The sequence below is a fragment of the Leptonychotes weddellii genome, chromosome 1, assembly GCF_054177405.1.
Source record: "Leptonychotes weddellii isolate Sample4059 chromosome 1, ASM5417740v2, whole genome shotgun sequence".
In the NCBI taxonomy this organism is placed as follows: domain Eukaryota; kingdom Metazoa; phylum Chordata; class Mammalia; order Carnivora; family Phocidae; genus Leptonychotes; species Leptonychotes weddellii.
The window spans coordinates 128,077,227-128,091,702 of NC_138369.1; the positions used below are offsets into that span (position 1 = coordinate 128,077,227).

At 34.7% G+C, this 14,476-nt stretch overlaps 1 protein-coding gene across 11 annotated transcripts in view; it reads left to right on the top strand.

The window, feature by feature from the left end:
* Positions 1 to 14,476, top strand: part of DLG1 (discs large MAGUK scaffold protein 1) — a 241,778-nt gene that overhangs the window by 180,724 nt on the left and 46,578 nt on the right. For all 11 annotated transcript variants that reach the window (XM_081831903.1, XM_081831904.1, XM_081831902.1 and 8 more), the window contains one exon: positions 2,185 to 2,287. In XM_081831903.1, the coding sequence (XP_081688029.1) occupies positions 2,185 to 2,287 (103 nt within the window). The remainder of the gene's footprint in view (positions 1 to 2,184; positions 2,288 to 14,476) is intronic.

Below are 14,476 nucleotides of genomic sequence, written 5' to 3' on the forward strand. Positions count from 1 at the left end.
ACATTGTGTTACATTTCTTTAAAGTTTTTTTGATCTTGATTTTCATTCAAGAACTACTAGGTATTTACCCAAAGAATACAAAAATACTAATTCAAAGGGATACATGTACCCCAGTATTTATAGCAGCATTATCTACAATAGCCAAATATGAAAACAACCCAAATGTCCATGGACTGATGAATGGATAAAGATGTGGTGTATTATTAAAAAAAAAAAAAAAATGTGAGGTATTTTATATACATTTATTTATACACACACACAGGAATATTACTCAGCCATAAAAAAGAATGAACTCTTGCCATTTGCAACGACATAGATGGAACTAGAGAATATTATGCTAAGCAAAGTAAGTCAATCAGAGAAAAACATACCATATGATTTCACTAATATGTGGAATTGAAGAAAGAAAACATGAGCAGAGGGGAAAAAGAGAGAGGCAAACCATAAGACACTCTTAACTATAGAGGAAAAAAACGATGGTTACCAGAGGGGAGGTGGGTGGGGGGATGGGTTAAATAGGCAATGGGGATTAAGGAGTGCACTTGTTGTGATGTGCACTGGGTATTGTATGGAAGTGTTGAATCATTAAATTGTATGCCTGAAACTCACATTACACTGTATGTTAACTAACTGGAATTTAAATAAAAACTTTTTTTTAAAAAGTGTATTTGTTTTAACTTAGCTGCATAATAACATCCTTTATAGATAATACCAAATGTCAGGTCTTTACATGGTTAAAATGTTCTTTTATATAAATTTTATAATCCCAAGAATTTCTGGGCTCATAGTCATTTTTTCCAAAATTGGTATATGATCTTTAACAGGTTTGAGATTTGATGTCGACAAAACACACTTTCATATAAAAATGGCTTGACAGTTCTTCCTTTCCAAAAATATTTGATCAAGGTTTCAAGAAAGCATTACTGTAGCCTATTCACTGATGATTTTTAGGGGGAAAAAACAACTTAAGTATTTAAAGCTATTACCATTCAAATATAATGCTCCCATGAATGTCCATTTAAGTTTTGCTAATAGTGGAAAAGGCACAGTGTCTTAAGATAGTGTGCTTGCAGTATATACTGGGTATTGGCAGCCTTTCAGAAATAAGAATTAAGTTGCTTACTTTCGAGTGGAATTGATCACCTCAGTAATTATTTACCCAAGGAAGGGCCCTGTCTTCAAAACACGTCTCCTTGTTCATTTGATAACATTTTTTTTTTTAGATATTTTTTTTTATTTTTTTTTTTTTTTTAAAGATTTTATTTATTTATTTGAGAGAGAGAATGAGAGAGAGAGAGCACATGAGAGGGGGGAGGGTCAGAGGGAGAAGCAGACCCCCTGCTGAGCAAGGAGCCTGATATGGGACTCGATCCCGGGACTCCAGGATCATGACCTGAGCCGAAGGCAGTCGCTTAACCAACTGAGCCACCCAGGCGCCCTCATTTGATAACATTTACTCTATTTAAATGTCAGTCTTTGAAATTTGAGCTATTAATACTTTACTCCAAAAGAATGGAATCTTAGTTTGGGGAAGACAGTTGGAACTGAAATGAGTAATAGGAGTGAAAGTATGGCAGAAATTGAAAGGATGCTACATACAAAATGAATGTCCCTCCTGTTGTTTGAGTTACTAGTGAAATAAGCTGCACAATATGATGACATTTGTTGATATTTCAAGTTACCAAATTAAGGTATGTTTCCCAAGAGATTGGTAGGCAACTTCCCGGAAAACCTGGAAGAAAATGTTTTGATTTTGGGGCACCTGGGTGGCTCAGTTGGGCAACTGCCTTAGGCTCGGATCATGATCCCAGGATCCTGGGATCGAGCCCTGCATCGGGCTCCCTGCTCAGCGGGAAGCCTGCATCTCCCTCTCCCACTCCCCCTGCTTGTGTTCCCTCTCTCGCTCTCTCTCTGTCAAATAAATAAATAAAATCTTTTAAAAAAGATGTTTTAGTTTTGCTCACTTGATGTTAAGCAAAGTATTCTTAGTGAATAAAATTGCTTTCATTGATAGTAATATTTTTACTCCATGATATACTTTAGTAAATTGGAACAAGAAGATATTTTAGTGATAAAGTTATTGCGTGTAATTTTTTTTCTGTGCCTACTCAAAGAACAGGCTATTGTGGTTTCTAATCAGTATGAACAATTTCTTTCAAATTTAAGATTCAATTTGATTTACAGGTAAACAGTGTTGACCTCAGAACTGCCAGCCATGAGCAAGCAGCAGCCGCTTTGAAAAATGCTGGCCAAGCGGTCACAATTGTTGCGCAATATCGGCCTGAAGGTAATAAAATTCTTGCTGTCTGTGTTTGTTGTTTATTTGAGGTTTTAGAATTCTTCCTCTTAATAATGTTTAACTTTCCAAGCTTAACATTTTTATGTTTTGATCTCTTTTATTAATCTAGTGTTTGTTTAGTCTGAACCTACTTCACAATCCAGGTCAAAGTGTGTTCAGTAGGATGTAGGAATTTGAGTATTTCACTGTTAATTTGGATTAATTTTTAAGTGTTTATTTTTTAAAATCTGTCCTCTAACCAAACACATACCTTTACTAACTCAGTGATCCCAAAGGATCATAAAAACCATATGCAATGATAGCATTGCCAGAGAAAATTTGGTCATCCCAATTTTTTCTGACTTTTGAATTAGATTATGTTTGTTAATACCAAGATTTAAGATACGTTTATAATACCCTTTATTGCTGTTTAAAGAGAAAAAAATACAAGTTTGGTATGTAATGTGTTTCTAGATAGTGAAGTATCATGGACATGACCTAAGTTCCTAGGGGGGAAGAACGTGGTAATGGAAAACTTAAGATCATGCCATATTTAAACACAGGTAAAACTCTAGTGGTGTACATCAACATATCCACTTCTCCAGTAAAACTTCAGCAGCATATAAAAAGCGTAAACATCCAGAAGAATACGTAGCATACCGGCTAGTGTTCATAAACAACAAGGTGAAGAAGGAAAGAATGATGTGACTAAAGGAGTCAGTGAAACAGTTTCTAATTGAGCAACTGTTAAATTTATATTTGTTTCTTAGATTGGAATTTATTTTTGTAACAAAACCTAAAAAATTTTTTTAGCTAATCAAAGTAGCATGTAGGGCTTTCCTTGCTATTTCATAATACGTACAGTTGTAAACCTCAGCATTTTAGATCCATTAACTGAACAGAGGTAAATCCACTTACATAATGATAAATTCCAAATAAATTCACATTAACCAAACAAATAGAGACTAATATATGAAATCAGAATGCCAGTTTGTTAATTCAGTGAGAAATAAAACCTCCAATGGGGCCACGCATGCTTTTATCTTCTAGCCAACACATTCTTGCCCTATAGGTGTGCTGTATGGAAGCCAAGTTCTCAGTATTTACTAAGATACTGTCTTCTTAGTATTATAGAAGGGTTCTCATTTATATAGATGCATAAGGAATATAGACTATTTAGGTATGATTAAAGGTAAGTCAATATCTGACCTCCCCCAGAAAACATACAAAAGCAACACGGAAAATAAAACATACACGCACTTCTACCAACAGAACTCCACCTCACATTAAGCAAAACTAAGATGACAGATATAAGACCTGGACAACAAAACATAGGCAAAGACTTGCTTATGCAGCTTGAGATTTGGCAGAAGCCACACAGAAAGAGGGAAGAGTAAAAATATGGAATGTTGAGAATTCTCAGTGGTGGCAGAACTTAGATTATGACAGAAAATTACTCTTTCTAAAGGTGAAGAGCTTCTTTTTGAGGTATAAAAACATCATCCTTTTGGTTTTGACAAGACTCATGACAATTGGAGTGAACATGCTAAAACAGAAGCCCTCCTTGATGTGGTTTGGTTTAGAGAAGTGGAGTAGTAGTATTTGGGTAAAAGAATCTGTCTGGATAGCATCAGATAATGTGACAGTCCTTTGGTTTCAAAGGCCATGAAGATACTGTGCTTCTATCCCTCCTGCACCCCTTAACTTTCTGGTTCAGCCAAATAGCTGGTCCAACTCATTCAGTAATAACTAGTTAAAAAGTAACTGTCCTGGCATTCATACAAAGATATTAAGAAGTGGAAACAAATAGCAAAGCTTGGCAACAAATAAAAGTTAGCCACACACACACAAAAACATTGGCATAGATCAGATGAAAATTTGATCTCAATATTTTCAACAGCTAATAGATTCATTTCTTTGAAAGAAGACCACTAAATAGAAGTTTAAGAACTGTATGGAAAAAATGGCTTCACAACCAAGACATTGATTTTGAGATAGCAGAACCCAGGAAAGAAAAAGAAAGCAATTTTTTAAATTGAACACGAAGACAAAGAGATACTGCAGAAATCAATAGAGGACATAGAGGATACAAGAGGAAAAATAAAATGAAACAAATAAGGAGAATTTTAAAAGATTAGAGAGAAAATATTAGCAATGGAAGACCGGCAAGAATGTATATGCAATACATAATTAGACTTTCTAAAAAAATTTTTTAAGAAGAGAATAAATGTTTGAAATTATACATTGAAGCAAACTTTACTGAATTAAAAAGAAGTGAATATTTCTATTAAAAGGACACAACATGCTAGGAAATTGAGTCAGAATCATCAGAATTCAGACATATTCTAGTTAATGTTTGCCAAGAAAGAATCTTCTGAGACCCAGGTAAAAATACTGAGTTATATTTAATAAGGAGTTAAAAATTTATTGATAGGAGGAAGAATTGCTCTAATGCTTGGTAAGCATAGACCAGAACAAGGATAGTTAACTTTACCATTTTTTATATTTAGCAGCTTTTAAATAATTCTAATTTACATCTGTATGCACTAGATACACTTGCCACTGATGGTTGGGAAGGGTAAGCTATCATTTTCCTAGGATAGTTATTGAATGGGCCCAAGAATCTTCCTTTCAGATTGTCTTTTTCTGTGCTTATACTGTTTTTCTTCTCTTTTGTTCTTTTTTTGAGATTTCTGTACTTTTATAAGAACCTTTCTAATTGATACTTTTTCTTCAGTTGTATTCAAAATTTAAACTCTTCTCTTGATGGAGCCATTTTTTTTTATCAAGGAGAATTTGCATTCTACTTTGATTATTAAAGTAGCTACTCTTTAGTAAGTGTTTCTGTTTCCAGTTTAGACCCTTATGTTGATTACTCTTATAGATGTATTCTTTTCCCCCAACATCTCCTGAGCACCAGACTTATTATGTATCTTATTTGATGTCACCAGCTGTATTTCTCCATAGTGTTTGCAACTGAGCATTCCTGAAACAATTATTTTACCATTTCAGTACATGGTACCTCCATTGATTCTTAAGCCAGAAGACCCAGAGCCCCTTTCTCAATCTCTGTGTATCCAGATACTTCCCTAACCAAAGCCACCATCCTTTCTTACCTAAACTATTCTGATAGCCTCTAACAAGTCTCATTATTTCTTTCTTGATTTTCTCCAATTCATTCTGTTCATCAAGCAAAGTGATCTTTTTAAATACAAAGATTGCATTGTGTCATTTCCCATTTAAAACATTTTTCATTAAATGCTGAATAAAATCTAAACCCTTTAATAGGACCTGCAAGGAAGGCTCTGTGTGATTGAGCACAGCACAACACATGTGATCACTGCATGCCTCTTCTCCTTCCTTTGCTCCTTAGGCTCTAACCATACAGGTCTTCTTTCAGACCCTTTACTGCATCATATACTATCCTAATTCTCTGATCATTCTGTACTTTCTTAGAGTGTTCTTTTTCCCTGTTCTTTGTATGGCTGGCTCTTTCTCATGATTCCGTTTCTGATAGCACTGTGGTATTTTTTCTTTATAACATTTAACACAGTTTATAATGAGATGTTTATTTAGGTGCCTGTTTGTTACTTATTTAAACCTTGCTCTAGAGCCTTATGAAATACATACAGATGTTGAGATAGATTCAGATAACAAAGCTAGTAATAGCTAGGATTCAGTCCCCGATCTATTACCTTCAAAATCTAGATACTTTTCACTGGGAATATTTTAATGAGTGCTTAGTCTGGCAATGTTGATGTTTACTGTATTCTTTTACCATAGCTATGGTACCATTGCCTAAGAAAAACATGGTAAGTACCAATAGAGCACAGAAGACAGCCTTTGCCTTAGGAATTCAAAAGAAAGTACTTCATGTTGCCTGGCATGAGAAAAGATACTATAGAGGGGCACCTGGGTGGCTCAGTCGGTTAAGCGTCTGCCTTTGGCTCGGGTCGTGATTCCAGAGTCCCAGGATTGAGTCCCACATAGGGCTCCCTGCTCCGCGGAAGCCTGCTTCTCCCTCTCCCACTCCCCCTGCTTGTGTTCCCTCTCGCTGTCTCTCTCTGTCAAATAAATAAATAAAATCTTTTAAAAAAAGAAAAGAAAAGCTACCATAGAATAAGATTGGGGCTTAACTGGAAACCTAAAGAATGGATAGGATTTAAATGGGCAGAGAGAAGAAATGACATCATAGGTTAAAAAAAACAGAGACCAAAAATAGAGTTAAAATTTAAAAGCATGTTTTGGGTACTTTGAAGACACCTGTCCTCCTTGCTGTATTGCTACTTACGTTGTTTGTTTATAAGGCAATGATGCTATATAGCTTTATGTTTCATTTTAATATATTTTTAACAAATGTATTTTTGTTGTACAACATTTTTTAAAAATATATATATATATTCCACACCATCAGTGTGTAACTGCTATGAGGGCCAAGGATATAAGTTGAAAGCTCAGATTTTCTTTCTCAGTGAACTGGCCATTTTAAGAAGTATAAAAGCAGGGCGCCTGGGTGGCTCAGTTGGTTAAGCAACTGCCTTCGGCTCAGGTCATGATCCTGGAGTCCCAGGATGGAGTCCCGCATCGGGCTCCCTGCTCAGCAGGGAGGCTGCTTCTCCCTCTGACCCTCCCCCCCCTCATGTGCTCTCTCTCTCTCTCTCTCAAATAAATAAATAAAATCTTTAAAAAAAAAAAAGTATAAAAGGAGTCACCTGACACTCTGCTAATCAGTCATCTCTGCAGTTAGTATCTTCACTTTACTAATGATAAATCCTTTGGGGATACTCTGCTTCATTGCTAATCTGACATACATGTATTCATACAAACAGGCAAAGAGGTAAGCTTTTTGGTAGGAGTAAGTTTTTATCTTTCAGGATCTATAGCTCTAATCAAACACGGGCACTGGAATTACTATGCTAGTGTTTGACTCTATTCAGAAGTTACAAAATTTTGACGAATAGTTTCTTATCTATAGTTCAAGAGCTTCCTATGGGTTGGGTAATAGAATATACTAGAAAAATTGTGTGCTGGATATGGTACTAACCATGTTAACATTTATTAACTCTTTTAACTCCCATAAAAACTATAAGGTAGGCACTGTTACCTCCATTTTACATTACAGGTGAGTAAACAAAAGACACAAAAAGTTTAAGTAATTTGCCAGTTATACGGCTATTACATAGTTAAGATTTCTTCTAGCCTCTTTGTAGAGGAGGAAAAACTTTCTCTCTAACCTTTTAGTTTCAGTTGCTGGGGCCTGCAACTTAAACTGACAAAAGGGTTTATTTTATATGCATATGAGGAGTCAGCAAAAGAAGTAGCGCTCATTAATTGCTTATATACCTAACTTAGTATGGAAAAAAGAGTTGAGAGGAAAACCTTCTGTGGGAAAAACAAATAGGTTTCTTTAGGAAAAACAAACGGATTTTTAGGAGAAAGTTTGTAAAAATGTTGTCTATATATAAGTAAGAGTAGTCTTTCCTTCTCAAAGCCATAATACTCCCCAGGAGAGGGGATTTATGATAGCCTTATTTCCTTTGGTCAGATAAGGGAAGCTCTGGGAAGGCCTTCTTTCTGCATTTGTTGAATCTCCAGTGTCTTCAGTTTAAAATAATCTTTATGACAACTCTGGGTTCCAAGTGGGTCTCCACACCCTGAAAAGCCCTAAATATTTTATCTCATTGTTCCTCAAGTATACTATATCAGCTTTCAGACCTTAAATCTAAATTTTTGGTTCAAAAAATATTGATAATATTACAATGATATTATAAAGGAAAAAGAGAGAAAAGAAAAAGAATTAAACTTAACATGAAACTATAAATTTGTGATCTTTTTTTCCACAAGGAAAAAAAATTCCTTGAAACTGATATTATTATTCCTAATTTTTAAGTGACAGCTGAAATCTAGAAAAGTGAGATTTGATCAGAGCCACTTGTCTCAATTCCAAAGCTTTAATTTAAATCTCAGCTGCAGAGGTAGAGTTTTAACCCCAGTCTCCTCATTTTTTTTCCATTATTTCTTCTGGTAACAACCAAAGAGAGGAGAAGTACAGACTAAATGGAGAGGTTGTATTGGACGAGTGGCACTTCTTTGTTAAACAAGCATTTGTCATCTCTTAGAGTGATTTTCTGTAGCTGGTTCCTAATTAAATTTTGTTTTAGTCTCTTACTTTCCTTCCTGTATCTTTCTACCCTTTCCTACTACCTAACCAGCCTGCCTTCTTACTCAGAACATTTCCCGTTTTCTTTCCTAAACCAGTTGTATCTATTCTCTGAGAGTTATTGCTCTCAGTTGTTAAGTTCTACATTTAATTAATATATTTCATTATAGAGTATAAATGAGTTTTATTCTTCACAGTTGGGATTGCAAGTTTAAAGAGATTGGGGGAGATACCATTTATCCGCACTCTTCCCCTAATTTCTTCCATCTTTTCACTTCTAGCAGAATCAAAACAAAGATTAGAAGTTGAAAAGGGGAACAAAATGCAGAAAATAAGCTGTTAAACATTATCTCTCCTCTTATAAGCATACACATATTATTTAACTTACGGCCAGCAGTTCAGAGACTCCCTAAATATATTTCATGACAAGTTTGAAACTTTCTGAAATGCTGAATGGGGAAAACTTTTTGTATAACATTTCCGTTTTCTTCCAGTATAGCTTTCCTGGAATGAGTTGTGGTATGATTTCTAGGAAAGCGATATAAATAACTTCACTGAAAAAAGAAATTAAACTCTCCCCCGAAAATAAAATCTAAGAAAATGTATACAGGATGGATATACAGTGGAAATTGATAGAGCTAAAAATATTAATTGATTGAACAGAAAGGAAAGTGAGGAATCTTAGCTACCTAAATGAAATGGGAGGTTTAAAGGAAAAGTAAATTCAAGGAAAGTGTTGAAGTATGTTCTGAACAGACAGATGGTTAGGAGGAATTGTTAATATTAAGTAAAGACCATAAATAGGAAAATCTGAATAGAGTAAGTGAGGCACAAATTTAAGAAATTAACAGGAATTGACTTAGCTCTCCAGTATCTTAAATGTTGAAGAGACTTTAACTGCTACTTTTAGTAACTTAGTTACTTCTTAGGAAAGAGTATTCTTCTTTACTATAAAAAGTAATGTGAAAAAAATACATGTTCTTTTTACAGAAGGTTTTTAAATTTCTGAAATGCAGAATGTTTTAAGTCACTAGGACTTTCATTACTTCAACTGGCAAAATCACTGAAAAAAACTAATAATGCTCCATGAAATATAATGAACATTTTTATTAAAGGCATCACAGAGCTGTTAAGGCAGTAAGGAAGCACAGACATCGCTTTTGTATAGCTGTGATATAATGGCTTGGAAGAGCCAAATTATCGAATTTTCAGGAATTTGGCGAAGTAGTTAAATACAGTCATTATTAAAATAATGGCACCTGGCAGGCTCAGTCAGGAGAGCCCATGACTCTTGATCTCAGGGTTGTAAGTTCAAGCCCCACATTGTAGAGATTACTTAAAAAATAAAATCTTTAAAATAAGTGAATGAATAAGTAAATGTACAAATAAGATATTTAAAAGATTAAAATATTAAAAACAAAAGTAATAAAATTATACTGAAAACTCATCACTTCCTAATAATCTTCTGGGACAACCACTAAAATAATGGATTGATAGAGCAGTGGGACAAATAGAAAATTAAAAATAAGATAGTAGATTTAAAGTTGAATTGCCCAGAACTACCGGCTCCCCATTCCCAGAAAAAAAATAAAATTGGATAGCAAAACCAAAATTTATTAACAGATCTTTAATAAAACTAGAGGAAAAGTATCTCATGAACCTCAAAATACAAGCAAGTATAAACAAGTCATCAACAGCTGAGACCCTATAATAACCAGCATCTGTACAAGGGGAAGCAGCACAAGAAGCCCAAAAGCCAGTCAGTACTCACTAGAAAATGCATGGCCAATTTGAGAACAGTATCTACAACTGTAAGGGTTTTTGCACAATCTACATTTTAAGTGCAGGGGATCTACAGTAAGGTATGAGGGAGATGGGCCCTCTGACACAATTAACCAGTGATAGCTCCATTTCAGTTCAAAGCCCTACACTAAGAGAAAACTTCTGAGAATAAAATCCAAATTGAGCAGGATAGGGATAATAGGGCCAAAGGAAATAGAAGGTATGGACGAGTAGAAGGAAAGTACACCACCAGGAAATCTTAATAGTGTATGAGATCACATCTTGGAACATTTGTCAGAAACAACAAAAGAGGGAGCTCCAGAGCTGTGAAGATAGAAAAACTATCCTAACCCAAAATAGTCTTATCTAAAAGTTCAGGAAAACTGGGGCACCTGCGTGGCTTAGTCAGTTAAGCATCTGCCCAGGACCTCAGGGTCCTGGGATTAAGCCCCATGTTGGGCTCCCTCCTTAGCAAGGAGTCTGCTTTCCCTCTCCCCCACCCCACCCTACCCTTGCCCGCTTGTGCATGTGCTCGCTCACTTGCTCTTTCTCAAATAAAATCTTTAAAAATAAATAAAAATAAAAGTTCAGGAAAACTAATTCCACATAAAAATGAACAACAGAAAAGGATCAATACTGAATCCAATGGAAACCTGTTTGAAAAATGAAAATAAGGATCAGAATAACATCTCCACAGTGAAAATATGCCAGGAAAACATGCCCATGAAATAAAAGTATAATCTTAATATTTCAAAACAAGTTAAAGAATAATTATGGAGTATATGAAAGGACAACATAAATGAGTTGATGAAACTTAGAAAATTATTAGAAATAAAACTTTTATTTCAAAAATTAAGTTTAACAAAGAGGAAAGTCTGAGCAGACTAGTTAGAGTTCAGTCAAGGAAGTGGATGGTAGTAGAGACGGAAGACTCCTTACCTACAGAGAGATTGATGAATACATATATGCTAAAGGTAATATTATCTATAATTTTCATTTTTAGAGAAGTGCTAAATATGGAAAGGGAGAAAACTAAAATATAAACCTATAATATTAGATTAGAATTGGAGAAATTGGTATAAACATAAGGTTTTCAATTTATATAAACAAATATAGTTATAAATGTGTGTCTATTTTGCATATATAATGTGTGTGTGTGTATACACACACATACATGCATGCACATAATTCTCTAGCTCTGTCCACTGAGAGAGCCTGGACCCAATAGCAGTGAGCACACCTAACTCTCAGATCTTGGCTTCTAAATACTCTTCCCCACCAAAATTACCAAGGCTGTTTGGATTAATGGCCAGTTCCAGGACTGGGGCAGGGAAAGTACTAGATTATTCTGTAATATTCTGTGCCAGAAAGCAAGGAAATGCTCAAGGAATGATGGAGATGTGTCAAAAGGACAGGATATCCAGTTTGAAAGGGTTCCCACTGGCTAAATTGAGAACAATTTGAGCTATATTGAGCAACAATTTGAGGTTATACTGCACTGAGTAAATTCGGAAATCATGAGTCTTTACTAATAAAAATAATTGAATTAGTTGGAAGTTTGATGAGAATGGAGAAATATATATGATTTCAATAACTTATTATTTGCAAAGGGAAAAAGTAATTTCACAGTAGAAAAACCTGGCAGATACAACCTCCATCAAGTGCTGAAAGTTAATAACATTAGGAATGAGACAAATCAAAATTGTAAAACTACCTGCCAGGGTGCAATGGAGAGAACATAACATCTCTTCCTTGATATTCCTGCCAAATTTGCATAACCAGAATCTAATCATGTGGAAACATCAGACAAACCTAAAGTGAAAGACAGTCTATAAAATAACTGACCTGTAATCTTCAACAGTATCAAGATTACAAAGTCAAGGGAAGACTGAGGAACTGTTGTGACTGAAGGAAACTAAAAAGATCTGACAACTAAATGCATGTATGCTCAGATATGACAACTCATGATTCAAACTAGATCCTTTTGCTATACAGGGCATTATGGGGGAAACTTCAGTGGGGTGTGAGCACTAGATAGTAATGTATTAATGTTACTTTTTGATTTTGATGGCTTTGTTACATAAGAAAATACCGTTATTTATAGGAAATATATACCAAAGTATTCAAGGGTGATGAGATATCAAGGTAGCAAGTTACTCTCAAATGGCTCAGGAAAAACAGTTTCTGATTGCTTCAGGCTTTAGAAAATATATTAATAAGAAAAGCAGAGAATAAAAAAGGATTTGAGAATGACAAAGTAGGCAAAGAATATTCAGCATACATGTGGGAGTTTCATAGGGAAAAAAAACCAAAACAATGCATATAGAACAAATACTAACAGTGTATAAACAAGAAAACTGTCCTGAAGTTTTAAAAAAAATCAAACTACATATCAAAAAGTCATTCTGTTTACCTAAGGTGATAACCAGCACTGAGAAAAATTCTCATAAAATTATTGGGATTAAAAGAAAAACACACACACACCCTGCCCTCCAACCCCCGCCCCCCCCCCCCCCAAAGCCCCGCAGCCTCTCTGCTCTCCTTCTCTGCCTGGCTCCATTCCCCTGGGATCCCCTCACTCCCAGTACTGGTCTGTCCTGTTGCATCTGTTCAGGACGACATTGAAACTAAAAACAAATTGAGAACAAACCAAAAATTGTATGCAAGTTTTTACTTTCTATCACTTGTTTTTAACTTCACAAATAAATAACAAAAATCTCAAAATAAAAAAGTAAAGAAAAAAAAAATGCCCTTTAAAGGAAAGAAAATGAGGTAGTCATTAGAACTTCAGCAGTGGCTCATGGGAAACACTGTAGTCAGCATACTCAATCAAAGAAAGAAACTGAATCAAATAGACTTTCATATATAAAGGCTGCAGTCAAATGTATAAACAGATTGATATTCAGGTCACTCTGAGAAGAAAGAACAAACTTCAGACACCCAAAATGTTGGGAGAGATACTGACCTAAGGACTGGTGCTAACAATTAATTTAGTTGTAAGTAGGAGAATATATAATATGAAAAGACTGTATGCTCTGACAATTTGGATAAAGTACAATTATCAGAAAATGGGGAAAATTTGAAGATCCTATGAAAATAGTATAAGCTTTCCAATTGCTTTAAAGTTTAAACTGGATATAAAAGGATAATATTTCAGTTTGGCTCTGTGGAGATTGCTCATGGTGAAGGGGGCAAAAACCAAACAAAAGATTACCATTAGAACAGAAGAATAAACCTTCCTAATTTTATATTTATATATTTGTCTTTGAAAGTATATGAATTTATTTAAAATATTTTATTAAATATTTGAATATTTTTATGAAATATTAAACATATTTAAAATAATTTAATACATTTATAAATATATTTATAAAATATAAATTTAGTTTTTATATATATGTATATATTTATATAATTCCTTGTTTTAGGAATTTAATATGTATTTTTAAATTTAGGAAGGCTTGTCCTTTTGTGTTTGTGTATGTGTAAACAAATAGACTGCACAGCAAGAGTGTGTTCTAGTTACTATTTCATAACTACTCCAAAGCTTGGTGGATTAAAACAATAACGATTTTATGGATTCTGTAGATTAGGAATTCAGTCATGACTTTGGATGGTCTTTGTGGCATAGACTGAGGTCACTTAATGGGATTCAGCTGGTGGATGAGGGTCCAAAATGGTTTTACTCCCCTTGTCTTGTGCTTTGGTGATACTGGCTAAAAGTTTGGGCTCAGAACACCATCATGGGACCTCTGCAGCATGGTGCTTTGAGGATTATCAGACTTCTTCCATGGTTATCTGACTAACCCCAAAACAAGCATCCCTAAAGAAACAGGCAAAAGTTTCATGGCCTCTTTTAATCTAACTTTGAAAATCACATATAATCATTTCTACCATGTTCATTTGCGTGTGAGTCAAAGGCCAGCCAGAATTCAAGGAGAGGGTGATTAGACTCCACCTCTTGATGGGGGAATGTCAAGGTCACATAGTACAGGAACATGTGGGATGCAAGCACATGTCTTGGGAAAATATACTCTGACACAACTGTTGATACAGAAGGCTTGCCATATATATAAATAAAGTATAAAATAGTATGAATAGAACTGAGATCAAACAACTTCAGTTATATCAAAAGTTACCTTAATTGTTCCAAAGAAAACAATTTTCAGATTTGCTGATAAAGCAGAATCTAACTCTACAGTATTTTTTTTCTAACAAAGAGATAAAGGCTAAATGCAAAAGAACTATATAGCTCT